This window comes from Heterodontus francisci, chromosome 21 (assembly GCF_036365525.1).
Source record: "Heterodontus francisci isolate sHetFra1 chromosome 21, sHetFra1.hap1, whole genome shotgun sequence".
In the NCBI taxonomy this organism is placed as follows: Eukaryota; Metazoa; Chordata; class Chondrichthyes; order Heterodontiformes; family Heterodontidae; genus Heterodontus; species Heterodontus francisci.
This window is the reverse complement of record NC_090391.1, coordinates 50787464-50806390: the sequence shown is the minus strand read 5'-3', so window position 1 is coordinate 50806390 and position 18927 is coordinate 50787464. Positions and strand designations below refer to the sequence as shown.

The window sequence follows — 18927 nt, the reverse complement described above, 5'->3', positions numbered from 1 at the left end:
CAGTGTCAGAAGGATGAAGAGGCGAAAGATTGGAGGAGAGGACACAGCGTCTGGAGCTGTCAAATGTGTAATTGAGGGTTTCGGTGGCTGATAAGCTGAGGTAGGGGTGGCGATTGGTGAGGCTATTGAGTTGAAAGAAAGCGAATTTCGTGATGGAGAGGATACGAGGTCAGAATCCCAGGTGAGGGGTGAATAGGGATCAGAGGTTACAAACCATCATATTCAGCCTGGTACAGCAGTGAGGAAGGGGGATGGAATCAGTGACAAGGGTTTGGAGTTTGTGGTGGGGCCAAATGTGGAGGCTTCACTCTTACTCATATTTAATTGGTGACAATTGCAGTTCACGGGAAACAGATTGTTGCAGTCTGATAACACAGAGGCAGTGGAGGGTTGGGAGAGATGCTGGAGAGGTGGAGCTGGGTGTTGTCAGGTACATGTGGAAGCTTACTCCATGTCTGCAGATGATGTTGCCAATTGATAGCATGTAGATGAGGAAGAGGAGGAGGCGAGAATGGACAGTTCAGGGACTCAGTTGCTGATGTCGGTAGAGTAGCCATTGCTGGAGGCATTCTGACTACAGTCAGATCAATAATAATGGAAGCATGCGAGGGCAGTCCCATCAAAAGAGGCCAATGTCAGAGGTATGGAGAGTTCACGGTTGGGTTTGCTGGGGATGAGGAGAGGTAATGCCATGGAGGGATTTCAACCCAAGAATAATAATTTAAATTTCAAGTGTTGGGGAATGAGAGCCAATGTGGGTCAGTGAGGGAGATGGTGATGGGAGCACAGGACTAGCTGAGGGATGGACATGGACAGCAATGTGTTGGATAAGTAGACATTAATGGAATACGAATGGTGTCTGGTCAAGAGTAAACTGGAAGAATGAAATCAGGCGGTGAAAAAAAGTCAAATTTTAATGGATTCACTAACGAATGTAGAATAAACAGGTAACATCTGCAGTGGAATAACAGAGAAAGGAATGTTAATGGGAGACATTCAGTGTCCATCCATTAATATCATCCACAGTCATTTCAGTGCTGCAATTCTAAACATGGTTCCCAATTGTCCTTGGGTTAGAGACTCAAATTTTGTATATTCCTTGGGAAACACTGGAGGAACAGAGTGAAATGTATGTGTTTGTCCCTGGATTGAGTGCACTCTGCAGACAAATCAATAACATTTATAATTGAATCAACAGGTGTGAACATGATCAATACAATTATATAAAAAGTGTAAATGAAAGTGTTCTTTATAGCGGAATCAGTCCTGTATGAAAACAACTTTCAGCTTTATTCCTGAGAGACGCCTAATTAAAATAATACCCTGGGCTTTTACAGGTTTGTGCATTATCCACCATATTACTTACATCAGAGTCAAAGCTGCTGATGTGAAGCGTTTTTTTTTTCAAGTGTGCATAACTGATAGCAATGATCAGGGGTATAACTGTCTCAGTGGAAATTTATCCCCTGTATAAATCAAGCCAATTGGCATCATTTCAGAGTCCCTGCCGGAGCTGTGGGTTCCAGCCAAAAAAAGTCACTACCTCTCACTGAAATGGGACGTGCAGTTACCGATCAGATAGAAGACATTTACTATCCAATTCTTGTAGCTGTTGGAGTTCCCGGTAAGCGTTATCTCAGCTGTTAATGTTGTAGTCAGTGTTAACTGTGCTGCTGCACCCGGTATTATTACTCAGAGTTTTACACAGCTGCCTGCTGTGTTCCAGCAGTTGAATGATGGAATGTCCTCAGTCTTTTCTCTTTTGGTCTTCTAGGAGCTGCATTATATTTGTAATTATGATTCTTTATCCAACTTTGTTTTGTGACTGGGTTATTCGCTGTACTGAATGTATTGGATCAATGGGTCAGGGCTAAGAGAAGGAATCAGACCATCGTTAAACATTTCATCTTGTGGAGCTACCCTGTCTAGGAATATTGGTATGAATGTGTATTCAGTGATTGATAATGAGATAGCTCACGGCCCTAGTTTTGCACGCCGGCAGCACAATATCTTTCCTCCCCAACAACATGCTTCAGTTTAACTGGGATTTCAATGTTATTCAATATTATTTCATTCAGTGTGTGTCTGACACTGCTTCAGAGACTTGGCTACTGAACTGAGTTGTCTGCTAACTCTTTCTGATCTTTCTCTGCTTCACTGTGGATGAAATCAAAGAGGCAAGGAATCTTGCGACGAGTAACTCACCTCCTGACTCCCCAAAGCCTGTCCACCATCTACAAGGCAAAAGTCAGGAGTGTGATGGAATACTTCCCGCTTGCCTGGATGGGTGCAGCTCCAACAATACACAAGAAGCTCGACACCATCCAGAACAAAGCAGTCCGCTTGACTGGCACCCCATCCAAAAACATTCACTCCCTCCACCACCGACGCACAGTGGCAGCAGTGTGTACCATCTACAAGATGCACTGCAGCAAAGCACTAAAACTCCTTAGACAGCACCTTCCAAACCCGCGACCTTTACCAACTGGATGGACAAAAGCAGCAAATGCATGGGAACACCACCACCTGCAAGTTCCCCTCCAACTCACACACGATCCTGACTTGGAACTATATCGCCATTCCTTCACTGTTGCTGGCTCAAAATCCTGGAACTCCCTTCCTAACAGTACTGTGGGTGTACCTACCCCACATGGACTGCAGCGGTTCATGAAGGCAGCTCATCACCAGCTCAGTGTATGCACGTATCTTTATACCAGGTGCACTTGGAGTGCGACCTAGTTATACGACTGGTGACTGCAGGGATTGTTCCTCGCTTGCCTGTGGATGGAGTTGATCTGCTCCTAGATAATCATCGGGCGGGAATGAAGGTGGTAGCTTCCGCAGTACAGAAAGACAGACCACAATAGGTCAGAGAAACAAGGCAGTGCCAGGACATGGTCCCCTGCAGTTTCCCTGAATGTGTAGTAACTCAGGCCATGATCAAACCAGCTCCCCCAGAGGAGACTGAATTTGCACTGCAGGCAGATGACCATGAGCTATGTCTGTCTGAGAATTTCTTTGGAAAGTTAGAAGACCCAGGGAATGAGTTAAATGGATTGTCCCTAGCTGAGGATCAGCGAGCTGACCCAGTATCAAGAGAGTTAGCACAGGATGCCCAGTCTAAAAGTGAAGCAGTGGGAGTCCCTGATTGCTCCTGTTTAAAGAATGAGGTACTGATGAGGAAGTGGAGTTCTCCTCACAGACCTGAGGGCAATGAGTGGACAGTGGTCATCAGTTAGTGGCGCCGCAGAGTTACCGGAGAGAAATATTAAGCATGGCCCATGAGGTTACAGTCGCTGTAACTGTCGGCATACGAAAAAACAAAGCCAGCATAAGACAGCAGTTTGACTGGCCAAAATTCCACAAAGTGGAGTACTGTAGGAGGTTCCACATGTGCCAGGTTGAGGGGAAGCGCCAACTTAGAGTGAAACCTGCACCCCCTAAGTCCTGTATCGGTGTTTGGAGGACCCTCCACCAGAGAGCTGGCGAACTCTAGGTGACCACAGCCGAGAGCAAAAGGGGACACGCAGGCACAAGGCTGACAAAAGGTTAGAAAAGAAAGAAGAAAAATGGAGCAAGAGGGCAGGTTAAAGGAAGTGTCAGAGAAATCCCAAATGGAAACCTCTACTGTCCAACCCCGAAATATTTGATACATAAGACCCCACATGCTCGTATGTAAATGCAGGCACCAGAAGAACCCCACCAGAGTGGCTAACAGCATTTACAGGTGCGTGCGGAGAGAAAGACTGCCCTCAAGAGCGTAGAGAAACCGTGAGGGGATGCCTCACCTAGTCGAATGCCGCAGGGACGTGCAGTAGAATCTGGGCAAATACCTGCAAGCAGACTTGTCCCATAGGACAAAAGGAAAGATTAGCAAAGAATCACCCCGCCACCAGCCCCCCCAACAGTCAGGAAAAAGGGACACAGCCACCCACTAAGCTGAAAAGCCCTTGCATGACTCACCAAAACACTGAAAGAGAGTTCAGAGTGAAACCACCTACTGCCACTGCCCCTGAACAGAACTGCAACCTAGGGCTAATTAAATCTAACCCTCCTCCTGCAGACCTCAACAACAACAAAGACACCCAAAGCACTCATGGAAATGTGAAAACTGAAAAAGGAAATCCCCCAATATCACATGTTTATTTGGATGCCAAAAACGGACAATTTATAGCAGCACTGCTGCGAAGAAAATACAGGCTGTAACAACTGTTAGGATTTCTGAACAAATGAGAGCGATGTATGCGTGTTTTCCTTTAGTTATCTTTTCATCAGTCCGTTTTAATGCAACACTCATTAAAAAAATAAACTGCATTTCATTCTGCTGGGTCTGGAGGTGTCATGAAGACCACCAGCTGCCAAAATAAGGCATAATAATTTCGTCATATGAATATTAATATTAAACTGTTGCTGGAGTGAAGAAATGCTTGTTCAAAAAAGATATCACCAAATACTTTGTTGGAGGATATTTGCATATTGAGAGACAGTGCTTGGATAGACAAAATAATTGCTCACCGATTCAATTAACAGAGATTGGGCTGGGCAATGGTGGAAGCAGATACGATAGCGACGTTTAAGAGACATCTTGACAAATACATGTATAGGAAGGAAATAGAGGGATATGGGCCCCGGAAGTGCAGAAGGTGTTAGTTTAGGCAGGGATCAAGATCGGCGCAGACTTGGAGGGCCGAATGGCGTGTTCCTGTGCTGTACTGTTCTTTGTTCTTTGTTCTTTGTTCTTGACTCTTTACTGTCTCCACCTGCGTGTGTGTTTATTGTGTATGCATGGCAGCGTGGTCATGCTGCGTATTCATAGTCGTTAACTGAATTAGAGTTTAAGATTAGTAAACCTCCACCTTTCTTGTTTAAATCTAAAATCCTGTCTGATTTTATTTATTTCCCCTGCAATTGGAAAGCAGTGCACAAGGATTCACTGAGGAGGGAGCTAAAACACTGTGTTTTTAAAAATTAAACACTTTTATAGTTAAACCAGGAAAAGGCTGTGAGGGAACCCCGAGACCCCTTCTCACCTGTTCGTGACAACAGTAACTCACCTTCTTAAACCGCTGCCGTCTGTGTGATGAATGTGCACGCACAGTGCTGTTAGAAAGGGAGTTACAGGATTTGGAACCAGTGCAAGTGTCGGAACGGTGATATAGGTCATCGTCAGTGTTAGCGGGAATGAATCTGGAAGAATCACTCGACACTCAGGTCTGCTCCAATGTCAAACAGTTTATTACGCCGGCGGGGAGCAGGTCACTGGTCTGTCCAGATGCCTCTCCTCCGAACAACGGAAACTCCACAACAGATATACTTAGCCCATCCTGGCTGGACATGATCCAATCATAACGGTTATTGATTACATACATTACACATATTACCAATTAGATTACTCATTAGGCATCATGTGGCTGCGTGATCTGCTCGTGCAAGCGCCCTGATCATCTTGTGATGTTCCCAGACCCCCTTATCAACTATCCCTGAGTCTTCACAATGAATCCTTTTACCTTATTCAAGCTTGCATTCCTGATTGCTTCGTGCTGTCTGCAGTTACACTGATAAGAGGGGCCCTGCTTGGTGTTTGTTGCTAAGCCGTACCAGGTTCAAAGCTGCGAGCTAACTAAATTGTCCTGCAATGCCTTGAGTAAATACTCCATTTTGTAACAATATGTGGCTATACTTTCAACTTGTATATGAGTGTATATATATTCACTAGGATTATATTAATCTACTTACTCAAATAACATTTAAACAGTATGATATTTACTGCAGGTGCCTCTGCGCTTGGGAATACCCTACAACAATCCCCCCTTTCGGTCGGAGACTAACCCTAGTCTCCTCAACCGACACCATTCAATGTTTTTTTTTACCCCTTTAAACTCGCCCGGTATTCCCTGCCTCGGACGTGCTGGCCAGTCACGTGATTTCAGGAACTCCAGTCGTATTATATCACATTAATGTGATCCAAATGACTTATTCCCCTAGATAGATGAATTTTCCCCCTTGCCTTTACTCTAGGTTTTATCCGCCTTCGCTGCACATATCGCCTGCATGATGGCACCTCTGCACCGAACCTGGATAATTCGGGCTTGCCCTATAGTGACTGGTCGTAAGGGCGTAAAGCAAAAATTAGGAAACGGGATAGGGCATTGTTGGTTATTGTAGTGGTGGGAACTTTCTGTGGTGGAAACGCCGTTTTTCCCTTTACTTCCGTATCCTGTTCTTGTGAAATACATGGGGGCAGGTATGATCTCTACGACACAACAGTCTTTCTGATTAAACCCACATTCATCCAATTCTCCCTGCCCCACCGGGTGTGGACATACCGTAATGTATCCACTCTGCTTGCATCCCGTAAGAGAAATTCCATATCGTGTATTGTTCCTGAGTATGGCAGAGGTTTCTGTCAAATAGTAACGGAGGGAGGTGTTATCACGTACAACCCCAATATTTTCCAATTGGTAGTGGGGAAATGGCCCCGAGTCCCATGTCACTATTGGGATCATCAGGACTATTCCGGCTCCCGTATCTTTACCCAGCTCACAGTCTGGGATTCCTGGATATACTCTGGGGAGCCCTTTCAATGTACAGTTGTCCATTGACCGTTTTCTCTCGGCCAGCTGAGCCAAATGTAGGCTGTCTATCCAGTCGGGCACCTCCCCACTTTGGATCTGATCGAGATTGTGTCGTATCTGTCCCACCATCCATAAGCCATAAGCGTGACAGAGTTGCCCCTGTCTTAATTTTCCGGCATCTTCCCGTTCTCTATCTATGAGGTGGTTGACGGTTCTGGCATGTGCCTCTAATTGGTCTGATCCTCCTGATATTTTCTGATCTCTTTAAAAGTCCCTTCATTACGCCTTTAAGATGTTCTATCTTTTCATTCAGACCTTGTATATCTAATGAATTTACTATGGAGGCACCGGAATTGAATCCGGTGGCAACATCATTAACTATCCCTCTCTTTGTCCTATAAAGTTGATTCTGACCTCGAAATCTGACGGCACCCATGGCATCGGCAGCCTGCTGCATTACAACCTTACTTAATGCACTATACATATTTCTTGCCTGTTCCATACAATATCCTGGCATTTGCATCCCTGAGATATTGACCAGGACAGGTACCATCTCATGTTTAACATTATCATACAACGCTTCCCCTGGGCTCGATGTACACACACACTTCCATGTTCCTTTCAACTTTCCTTGTCATCTGTTGCCGGATGGGAGGGGCACAAACAATTCCAAAGACACAGCTCCCAGTTACCCCTTCCCCTTTCTGTTTGGTCACGCAGTTAGCATAGTCATCTGTGGAACACCGTACAGAGACTGCATTTTTGCCCGGATTCACCGTAAGCCATGCAGTCAAGTAGGTTTACTCGCCGTTATACACTTCCCATCCAACATGTTGTACAATGGCCCATAGTTCATATAGTCCATATTAGTACTGCTCTCATCAATCCGTTGTGCATCCATTAGTGGATCTTTGTTCTTCCTCTCCCGATATTAGCATCAGGCCCCACAGCCACTGCAGTCCGGTTCGTTCCTATTTGCCACTAGTGGTTATACATGTAATTTAAACACACTGCCCTGGTGGTCACCAGGTGTTAGTACTTGTCCATGTTGTGAGTATCCCCTAACGAAGGATACATGTCTACCTGTGGGGACCGAACATGTCCTGGGGAATCCAGGAGTTAATTTATATTCTTGGAAATTAGCTGTTTATTTCACTATTTGTTTATGCCCAGAATTCCTTTATTAGAGCTTGCATCAGCCAGATCTGATTGCCAATTCCCATTAGTTATAATTCTATTTCATTTTGAGCTCTGGAGAACCTTTGCAATTAATATTCATAATTCCTTAAAACAGAAATAAAACATTTCCGTTAGATTCCAGACATTAGTGTATATTGTTTGTGTTCTTTTTTAACATTCGATGACATTTTAATTCCTTAAATTACTTGTCAAATTAAACTGGATGTTCGACATCTCAGATTATTCTAAATTCAAATAACAGTAAATTTCCCTTTGAATGCTTTAATTAACCACACATATCAATTTAATTTTGTTTATCGATTCCAATTTCTTATGCCCAGACTTGGTGATATTGCATTTTTTTTAGTAAAGACAGAAGTGCCTGAAACTATTTATCCTTCTCAAGCACTTTGTCTCATTGATAAAGATAGTTGCAGCAAGGTTAATTTATTGCTTGTCTCCAAGGGGGCGGAGCAAAGCATTCTCCGCTGCATCACTTTATGTAACCCTTTTGTTTTAATGGAAAAGAACTAAATTCCATTTTAAATGGTTTTTGGTATCCTTAGGATTTTCAACAACAAAATCTTTAGTAACCTTATCAACTTCAAAGGAAACCATCTCCATCAGGAAAGACAGCATTTTAGATTAAACTCCAATTGTTTCCAAACTTTTAGCATCTTTTGTAAGAGGTTTCTAATCCAAGGATTTCTTTATAAAACAAAGTTGATTCCAAATTCCGATTTACTGTGATAAATATTTAAAAATCAAAACTGCCGATGTTATATGAGTGAGTCTTATGTCCGGAACTTAAGACTCCCCCAAAGCTCGACACGCTAAACTTGAAAGTTCAGTGTGGTTGCAAATGACATTTCCAGTTTTTTTTTTCAACTAAACAGGTCAATTAACCTTAACAGTATTAATTTAATTTAGACTTATTAACTTATAATACATATTAACTACACGCAGAACGTGCTTTTTAAAGAAAATATGTAAATAACGGCATTTTTCTTGTTCTTCAGACGCCTTTTCAAATGACTGTAATAAAACCAAAAACTAAAGAAAAGTTATTTAACATTCTTACAACAAAAGACTTAACACCAGCTCCTTACACAAACTTTCATCTTTCCCATTATTTCCTTTGCTTATCCTTCTCTCCCTTAAAACCAATATCCAATTCCTGACATTTGCTTCTTAAAACAGTCAGTAAAACATGTCTTTAATTTAAACTCCAAAAAACCAGAACAGATTTTAAACTGGAACTCCAATTAAAGCAGGAGTTGTAAACTTCAAATTGGATTTCTGCCAAACATCTTCAGACCTTCAAGGCTGAAGCTTATCTCTTAGAAAATTGTTCCTTGCCTTTTCACAGTTGCAAAACCAACTTCTAAACTAATAAAACGTTAACGTAAAATATAATTCAAGTTTATATCCCATTCCTGGGTGCATAATCGTAAATCGAAATGAACACACTCAACAATCACTTTTCACACTCATTCAATTCCAAACAACTTAATAGACTCATGCTTTCAACATTAAAGCCAGACAACAAAGAGTTAACGACAGTCAATTCTACAGAACACAAGTTCCACAGAACACAAGCTGTCCATCCCAGACATTCAATTAATTCGTGGACACTTCCAACAATCACACATTCGAATCAAAGATACAGTAACTTGTTTTAACTCTGAAACATAGTCCTTCGTGTCACTTCAAATCAAAGACACAATAACTTGTTTTAATTCTAAAACATAGTCCTTTGGGTCACTCTGCCAGTTGGCAGCTAATGGACCCCTCCGGTCCCCGCTCGAGCTCTATACAAGCCATACTTGTGTAGAGTCGTTAGACTCTACTCTCAGAGGTCCGCTTGTAACCTAGCGCAACTTGTAGTAGACCGTCTCCCGGCTACTGTCGGGTCACAAGTCTGTCCGTATTTCATACAACAAGCTTATGATATATATACGCATACATATATTCCAAACCCTCCTTGACAGTGCCTACGTCTCTTAACGAACTACCTACCCCTGTTTGACCATTGTTCAGATCCTGTTCACAAACTTGGCATTCGTCGGTCGCGAAGCACCACCCGGCCCCGGGATAAGCTTTCAAGATACTCACCCGGTATTCCTGACAGCATCAAGCGATCGCCGAATCCTGTTCTCAAGTTCGGAATCAGGATTCAGCCCACTCCCCCTTGACCCTTCGGGGTTACAGAAGAGCTGACTTGCACCTGATCCTGCCGACTACGCCAATTGTTAGTGGGAATGAATCTGGAAGAATCACTCGACACTCAGGTCTGCTCCAATGTCAAACAGTTTATTACGCCGGCGGGGAGCAGGTCACTGGGCTGTCCAGATGCCTCTCCTCCAAACAAAGGAAACTCCACAACAGATATACAGTTACTCAGCCCATCCTGGCTGGACATGATCCAATCATAACGGTTATTGATTACATACATTACACATATTACCAATTAGATTACTCATTAGGCATCATGTGGCTGCGTGATCAGATCGTGCAAGCCCCCTGATCATCTTGTGATGTTCCCAGACCCCCTTATCAACTATCCCTGAGTCTTCACAATTAATCCTTTTACCTTATTCAAGCTTGCACTCCTGATTGCTTCGTGCTGTCTGCAGTTACACTGATAAGAGGGGCCCTGCTTGGTGTTTGTGCTAAGCCGTACCAGGTTCAAAGCTGCGAGCTACCTAACTTGTCCCACAATGCCTTGAGTAAATACTCCATTTTGTAACAATATGTGGCTATACTTTCAACTTGTATATGAGTGTATATATATTCACTAGGATTATATTAATCTACTTACTCAAATAACATTTAAACAGTATGATATTTACTGCAGGGGCCTCTGCGCTTGGGAATACCCGACAACAATCAGCATGCTGTGACTGACTTGCAGTAGAACTTTCAGGTGGTTGTGCTCCCATGCATCTGCCGTCCTTGTCCTTCTATGTAATTGACGTCGTAGGTATGGAAGGTGCTACCGAAAGAGCCCTGGTGTGTTGCTGCAGTGCTTCTTTTGGGCGATAAACACTGCTATCACGTTGTGCACCAGCCGTGGAGGGAGAGTATGTTGAAGATTGTAGATGGGGTTCTGATAAAGCAGGTCAGTTTGACCTGCATGGTGTTGAACTTATTGAGTGTTGTTGGAGCTGCACTCATCTGGGCAAGTGGAGAGTATTCCATCATACTCCAGGCATGTGCCTTGCAGATGGTGAACATGCTTTGGGGTGTCAGGAGGTGAGTTTACTGTCACAGAATGTCCAGCCTCTGACCTGCTCTTGTAGCCACGGTGTTTATGCGGCTGGTGCAGTTCCGTTTCTGGTCAATTCTTACCCCCAGGATGTTGACAGTGGGGAGGGAGTTCAGTGATGGCAATGCCATTGCATATTCAGGGGAGATGGTTAGATTTGCTCTTGTAGGATATGTACGACTTGTGCAGTGCATATGTTACTGACCACGAATCATCCCAAGCCTGAATGTTCCTGCATATGGGAACAGACTGCTTCAGTATCGTAAGAGCTGCGAATCATACTGAACACTGTGCAATATCAGCGATCAATACCATGTCTGACATTATAATGTATGGTCGGTCATTTATGATGCAACTGAAGATGATTGGGCCTCGAACACTCCCCTGAGGAACTCCTGCGGTGATATCCTGGGGCTACGTTGATTTACCTCCTACAGGCACAAACATCTTCCTTTGTGCTGGGTATGATTCCAAACGGTGGGGGTTTCCCCCCATTTCCTGTTGACTTCAACTCTACTCCATCTCCTTGATGCCAAACTTGGTCAAATGCTGCCTTGATGTCAAGGGCATTCACTCTCACCTCTGGAATGTAGCTCTTTAGCCAATATTTGGACTTGGGCTAGAATGAGGTCAGGACCGAGTGTCAGTGGCTTCTCCCAACCGAGTGTCAGTGAGCATGTTATTGCTGAGTAATTGTCGCTTGATAGCACAGTCGATATCACCTTCCATTACTTTGCTGACGATTGAGAGTAGACTGATCAGGCACAAAGACATAGGAATACAAGAAACAGGAGCAGAAGTAGACCATATGACCTTTGGAGCCTTCTCCGGCATTTAATATGATCATGCCTGACCTTGAATTTTAATGCTACTTTCCTGCCTGCTCCCCATATCTATTAATTCCCTGTAAGACTAGCATCCATCTAACTCAGACTTAAATATATTCAATGATAGAGCATCCATAACCCTATGGGGTAGAGAATTCCAAAGATTCACAACCCCTTGAGTGTAATGAGTGGACTGGATTGGATTTGTCCTGCTTTTTTTGTATGGATAGGACCAACCTGGGCAATTTCCACATTTCCCCATTGTCGGGTAGATGTCAGCGTTATGCTCTTGTGCTCTGGAGCACAAAGTCTTTACTGCTGCAGCCGGGCTATTGTCAGAGCTCATAGCCGTTGCACTATTTTATTTTGTACTTCTTCCAGTTTAGAAACGATATTCGCACTCATGCTGGAGTCTCCTGTACATTAGGAGGGTGGCAGACCCAGATTCAGTGATTGTTTTGCTGAACTCCTCTGTTCAGGGGGCAGGCTGCAGTGACCGGGCCTCTGGCACGGGGTCCTGCACTGTGGCTCAGAAGGGAAGGAGGGAGAATGGGAGAGCACTAGTCATCGGGGACTCGATGGTGAGGAGTACGGACAGGCGGTTCTGTGGGCGCAGGCTGCAGTGACCGGGTCTCTGGCACGGGGTCCTGCACTGTGGCTCAGAAGGGAAGGAGGGAGAATGGGAGAGCACTAGTCATCGGGGACTCGATGGTGAGGAGTACGGACAGGCGGTTCTGTGGGCGCAGGCGAGACGCACGGATGGTTTGTTGCCTCCCTGGTGCCAGGGTCCGTGATGTTTGTGATCGCGTCTTCAGGATCCTTAAAGGGGAGGGGGAGCAGCCAGAGGTCGTGGTGCACATTGGCACCAACGACGTAGGAAGGAAGGGTGGCACAGATGTTAGAAGTGAGTTTAGGGAGTTAGGCTGGAAGCTGAAAGCTCGGACGGACAGAGTTGTTATCTCTGGTTTGTTGCCGGCGCCACGTGATAGTGAGGCTAGGAATAGGGAGAGAGCACAGCTGAACACGTGGCTGCAGGAATGGTGTAGGAGGGAGGGCTTCCAGTTCTTGGATAATTGGACGGCATTCTGGGGAAGATGGGACCTGTTCAAACAGGACGGGCTGCATCTGAACCAGAGGGGCACCAATATCCTGGGAGGGAGGTTTGCTAGTACTGTTCGGGAGGGTTTAAACTAGTTTGGGAGGGGGATGGGAACCGGACTTGTAATCCAGGGACCAGTGGGTCCACTCAGAAAGACAAAGAGTGTAGTGAGGTATTGGGGAAGGTAGCACTGTCACAGAGGACAGATGGGCACGGAGAAGGGTTAAAGTGCGTATACTTCAACGCAAGAAGCATCAGGAATAAGGTGAGTGAATTGAAGGCGTGGATGGGCACTTGGGACTACGATGTTGTGGCCATCACTGAAACGTGGATAGGTGAGGGGGAGGAATGGTTTTTGGAGGTACCTGGTTATAGATGTTTTCATAAGATTAGGAATGGTGGTAAAAGAGGTGGGGGGGTGGCATTGTTAGTTAGAAATAGTGTAACAACTACTGAAAGAATTTTCGAGGAGGATCTGCCGACTGAGGCACTGTGGGTTGAGGTCAGGAACAGGAAAGGAGCAGTCACCTTGATGGGAGTTTTCTATAGGCCCCCCAATAGCAGCAGGGAGGTGGAAGAGCAGATTGGGAAACAGATTTTGGAAAGGAGCAGAAGTCACAGGGTAGTAATTATGGGGGATTTCAACTTCCCAAATATTGATTGGCAACTCTTTAGATCGAATAGTTTGGATGGGGTAGTGTTTGTGCAGTATGTCCAGGAAGCTTTTCTGACTCAGTATGTAGACTGCCCGACCAGAGGGGAGGCAATATTGGATTTGGTACTAGGTAATGAACCAGGGCAAGTGATAGAGCTGTTGGTGGGCGAGCACTTTGGAGATAGTGATCACAATTCTGTAGCATTCACTGTGGTAATGGAGAGGGATAGGTATGTGCAACAGGGCAATGTTTACAATTGGGGGAAGGGTAGATATGATGCTGTCAGGCAGGAACTGAGGAGCATAAGTTGGGAGCATATGCTGGCAGGGAAGGGCACGGTCGAAATGTGGAACTTTTTCAAGGAGCAGATAGTAGGGGCCATTGATAAGCATGTCCCTGTCAGACAGGGAAGGGATGGTCATGTGAGGGAACCGTGGTTGACAAGAGAGGTTGAGAGTCTTGTTAGGAAGAAGAAGGATGCGTATATAAAGTTGAGGAAAAAGGGCACAGGCATAGCTCTGGAGGGATACAAGATGGCCAGGAAGGATCTGAAGAAAGGGATTAGGAGAGCTAAGAGAGGGCATGAAAAATGCTTGGCGGGTAGGATAAAAGAAAACCCCAAGGCCTTTTACGCGTATGTCAGAAATATGAGGATGACTAGGGGGACCATAGGTCCGGTCAAGGACAATAGCGGGAGACTGTGTGTTGAGCCGGAAGAGATAAGTGAGGTTTTGAATGAGTACTTCTCTTCGGTATTTACGAATGAGAAGGGGTGTATTACTGAAGAGGACGGTGTGAAACAGACTGGTAAGCTCGAGGAAGTGCTCGTTAGGAGGGAAGATGTGTTGGGGTTTTTGAATAACTTGAAGATAGACAAGTCTCCCGGGCCTGACGGGGTATATCCAAGGATGTTATGGGAAGCAAGGGATGAAATTGCAGAGCCGCTGGCAATGATCTTTTCATCTTCTCTGCTGACGGGGGTGGTACCAGGTGATTGGAGGGTGGCAAATGTTGTGCCCCTGTTCAAGAAAGGGAATAGGAACAACCCTGGGAATTACAGGCCAGTTAGTCTTACTTCGGTGGTAGGCAAGTTGATGGAAAAGGTGCTGAGGGATAGGATTTCTGAGCATCTGGAAAGACACTGCTTGATTCGGGACAGTCAGCACGGTTTTGTGAGGGGTAGGTCTTGCCTCACAAGCCTGATTGAATTCTTTGAGCAGGTGACCAAGCAAGTGGATGAGGGTAAACCAGTGGATGTGGTGTACATGGATTTTAGTAAGGCATTTGATAAGGTCCCCCATGGTAGACTTATGGAGAAAGTCAGGAGGCATGGGATAGTGGGGAATGTGGCCAGTTGGATTAAGAATTGGCTAACTGATAGAAGGCAGAGAGTGGTAAATACTCAGCCTGGAGCCCAGTTACCAGTGGCGTGCCGCAGGGATCAGTTCTGGGTCCTCTCCTGTTTGTGATTTTTATTAACGACTTGGATGAGGAAGTCGAAGGGTGGGTCAGTAAATTTGCAGATGATACAAAGGTTGGTGGAGTTGTGGATACCGAGGAGGGCTATTGTCGTCTGCAAAGGGACTTGGATAGGTTGCAGTGCTGGGCTGAAAAGTGGCAGATGGAGTTTAACCCTGAAAAGTGTGAGGTCGTCCATTTTGGAAGGACAAACATGAATGCAAAATACTGGGTTAACGGTAGGGTTCTTGGGCATGTGGAGGAGCAGAGAGACCTTGGGGTCTATGTGCATAGATCATTGAAAGTTGCAACTCAAGTGGATAGGGCTGTGAAGAAGGCATATGGGGTGTTAGCGTTCATTAGCAGAGGGATTGAATTTAAGAGCCGTGAGGTGATGATGCAGCTGTACAGGACCTTGGTAAGGCCTCATTTGGAGTACTGTGTGCAGTTCTGGTCGCCTCATTTTAGGAAGGATGTGGAAGCCTTGGAGAGGGTGCAGAGGAGATTTACCAGGATGTTGCCTGGAATGGAGAATAAGTCTTACGAGGAAAGGCTGAACATTCTAGGCCTCTTCTCATTAGAAAGGAGAAGGATGAGGGGTGACATGATAGAGGTTTATAAGATGATCAGGGGAATAGATAGGGTAGACAGTCAGAAACTTTTTCCCCGGGTGGAGCAAAGCGTTACAAGGGGTCATAAATTTAAGGTGAAGGGTGGGAGATATAAGGGGGATGTCAGGGGAAGGTTCTTTACCCAGAGAGTGGTCGAGGCATGGAATGCCTTGCCTGGGGAAGTTGTTGAGTCAGAAACTTTAGGGACTTTCAAAAGGCTTTTGGATAGGTATATGGATAAAGGAGAATGATGGGGTATAGATTAAATTGTCCTTGACAGAGGACAAAGGATCGGCACAACATTGTGGGCCGAAGGGCCTGTTCTGTGCTGTATGTTCTATGTTCTATGTTCTATGTTCAATCTGCCAGTGTGACTCTCAGCTTCCATATGTCACTTTAATTCTCTATCTCAATTTTTACGTTATACATTTTATTGCCCGTCAGACTCAACATGACCACTGCTCCCATTTTCTGGGACGGTCAGTGCTGGTAATGGAGGATGGCTACACCAGATTCAGTGTGAGTGGACGGCTTGTGCTTGGGGTTGGGTATTCCCTTTTGGTACACAGATGGAGGACTGCTCCGCACCCCTGGGCTCTTCACAATTCTCCATCACTTTTCCAGGTCACTGGAGTCTTCTCCTCTTCTCCAGATTTTCCATGCTTCCCTCTCCACCTGTTATTCTGCTGGAACCATTTGCGCCTCCTCTGGACCCATCTTCTCTTTCTTTAATTTTTCCATTTGCTTTACACCATCATCTATTCTGTCATTGAATCACTCCTGCTCTCCGCCCGATCACAGACCTTTCTTTTTGTTCTTTGCTCCCCCATATCCTACTTTTCATTGGCTCTGTAACTGATTTAAAACTGTTAATCTTTAATATGTTCCCTTCTGATGAAAGGTTATTAACCTGAAACAGTAACTCTGTTACTCTCTCCAGAGATGCTGTCTGGCTGCTGAGTGTTTTTAACTTTCTCCTCTTTTTATCAGATTTACAACAGTCTCAGTATATTGTTTTAGTTCCAACCCTTAGACCAGGATATTAACAGGGGTGAGGTGGGGGGCGGGGGGTGGGGGATGTTACATAGGTAGGGTTGGAGGTCCATATTTATCCCGGCATGCTGTGAGGTTTTAACTCCACAGACTGCGTCTTTTATCGTTGACTGATTCCTCACACTGAAGTCAGCCTGATTGACAGGCTTGGCTTCCAATCACACGGGCTGGACACCAGAGCAGTTTGCAGGAACAGGTAGGTCTTAGTTCCGATCCCGAGGGAGCCCGATCCTGGGCGATTCCGAGCCCAAACTCTGGGGAACGTATCCTAACGCGGGGGCGGGGGGTTGGGGGGGGGGGGGGGGCGTTGTCTTATCGTTGGATGGGAATGCTCACATTCCAGGGAGCATGATGAAAGGAGGTGTCTGATCCAGGCAAGTGGGTCTGATCCCGGGATGGCAGCTGTCCGATCCTCGGGTGAGTGTGTGAACCGGGTAGGGAGGGGGGAATGTCTGAACTCGCATCCTGGCATTTGTCCTATGGGGGTGCCTGATTCTCTGATGGATGGACAGCTGGGGGGCAGGGTGATGGGGGTCAGGGGGATGAACTCCTCCTCTTCCTGGCCCATAAGCATTGCTGTAAAGACACTCACCTGTAATTGACTGTAAAGAATGTCTCCCTGAAACTGTCCTTGTCTCTCTTCAGCTGCAGCTTTCCTGAGGTCTGGGAAACCTGGCTGAATACAGGTAAAGCTGGGAAAAAGATTAAATCAGCGCTTTCCAGACTCATTACAATATTTAAATTACTATCCTACCTGTTGGGAGCAGTTGTCCGCCCCAACCCCTGCCCGACTCTGATAAACCTGGAAATGGGCGATTTGGAGGTGCATTGGGGTCAGGGTTCAGAGTTTATAAATTTTAACTTCTGTCCTGAGCCGAATCCACCCATTTATGGTGCGAAAATCCTGCCGTTACTGTCTGAGTCAGACAGGGGGAATGTTTGATCAGTAATTTCAAGTCTCTTTCCCATTCTATCTCTTACAGTTAATTTACTGGCGATTGTGATCCTTTCCCGGGGGAAATGCGGACTCTCCACCTGCACCATTCGCTACCTGGTAGCCATGGCAACAGCAGATCTACTGGTCATTATTACTGATGTCACACTGAGCCGGATCAGTTATTATTATTTCCCAGGATCTTTCCTGAACATCACCCCTGTGTGTAGTTTTATCGACATCCTGCTTCGCGCAGCAAGAGACTGTTCTGTCTGGTTCACCGTCACTTTCTCCTTTGATCGATTTGTGGTCATTTGTTGCCAGAAACTGAAAACTAAATATTGCACTGAGAAAACAGCGGCTGTGGTTCTCGCAACAACCTGCATTATGCTCTGTTTAAAAAATGTCCCCGTGTACTTTATATTTGATCCTGCAGAAATAATCGACAATGTACCATGGGACTGTTATACAAAGTCAAGCTATTATACTGAGTTCGGATGGGTGGGTTTTGACTGGTTTGATAAGGTTTTAACCCCATTGCTCCCATTCGCTTTAATTCTGCTGCTCAATGCTCTTACAGTCAGACATATTTTAGTGGCCAGTCGATTCCGCAAGGGACTGAGGGGTCAGAGCAAGGGAGACAATCGCAGTGACCCAGAGATGGAGAGCAGAAGGAAGTCTGTGATTTTACTCTTCACCATATCTGGCAGTTTCATTCTTCTGTGGCTGATGTATGTTATAGATTTCTTATATTATAACATTACAGGAACAGATCCCAAGGATTATAATGAATCTGAATATATATTTGAAGAAGTCGCAGATATGCTGCAGATTTTCAGTTGCTGCACAAACACATTTATTTACGGGGTGACTCAGTCCAAGTTCAGAGAGCAGCTCAAGAGTGTATTGAAATATCCGGTTACATCAATTATTCAATTAATTAATAAACAAAACAACTGAGAGCAGGCCAGAGGCGGGTCCCAATGTTTCCAGTACATTAAAGTAATATTTATCCACAGATTTCCAACATCTGATTGAAGGTTGGAATCAGTGAGGGTCTGAAAATACCGCCAGCGGCGGTGTGTGGGATCGGGGAGTGGGAGGGGATGGGTGGGGAGGGGGAGTTCGGCGGGGGCAGGAGGTGAGTCAGTGTGTTCCCTGAAGGGCAGAAGGAGAAACAGCAGCCACAGTGTCTCCTCCTCCTCCACTGACTCGATTCTCACATCGGCTCAGAAAAAAAAAACTTCGTACAAAAGCCAAAATTCTG

At 45.3% G+C, this 18927-nt stretch overlaps 1 protein-coding gene across 1 annotated transcript; it reads left to right on the top strand.

Moving 5' to 3' along the window:
- The first annotated feature begins 7359 nt into the window (after positions 1 to 7359).
- Positions 7360 to 18620, top strand: LOC137381119 (probable G-protein coupled receptor 139). The gene is made up of 5 exons (XM_068053508.1): positions 7360 to 7369; positions 10358 to 10483; positions 16856 to 16922; positions 17372 to 17619; positions 17710 to 18620. The coding sequence occupies exons 1-5, from the start codon at positions 7360 to 7362 to the stop codon at positions 18618 to 18620; spliced, it is 1362 nt and encodes a 453-aa protein (XP_067909609.1).
- The last annotated feature ends 307 nt before the right edge of the window (positions 18621 to 18927 follow it).

Coding starts and splice junctions, on each gene's coding strand:
- LOC137381119 (XM_068053508.1), top strand. Junction 10,484..16,855: donor CTTGTCCCACAATGCCTTGA/GTAAATACTCCA, acceptor CTCACACTGAAG/TCAGCCTGATTGACAGGCTT. Junction 17,620..17,709: donor GCCGAATCCACCCATTTATG/GTGCGAAAATCC, acceptor TATCTCTTACAG/TTAATTTACTGGCGATTGTG.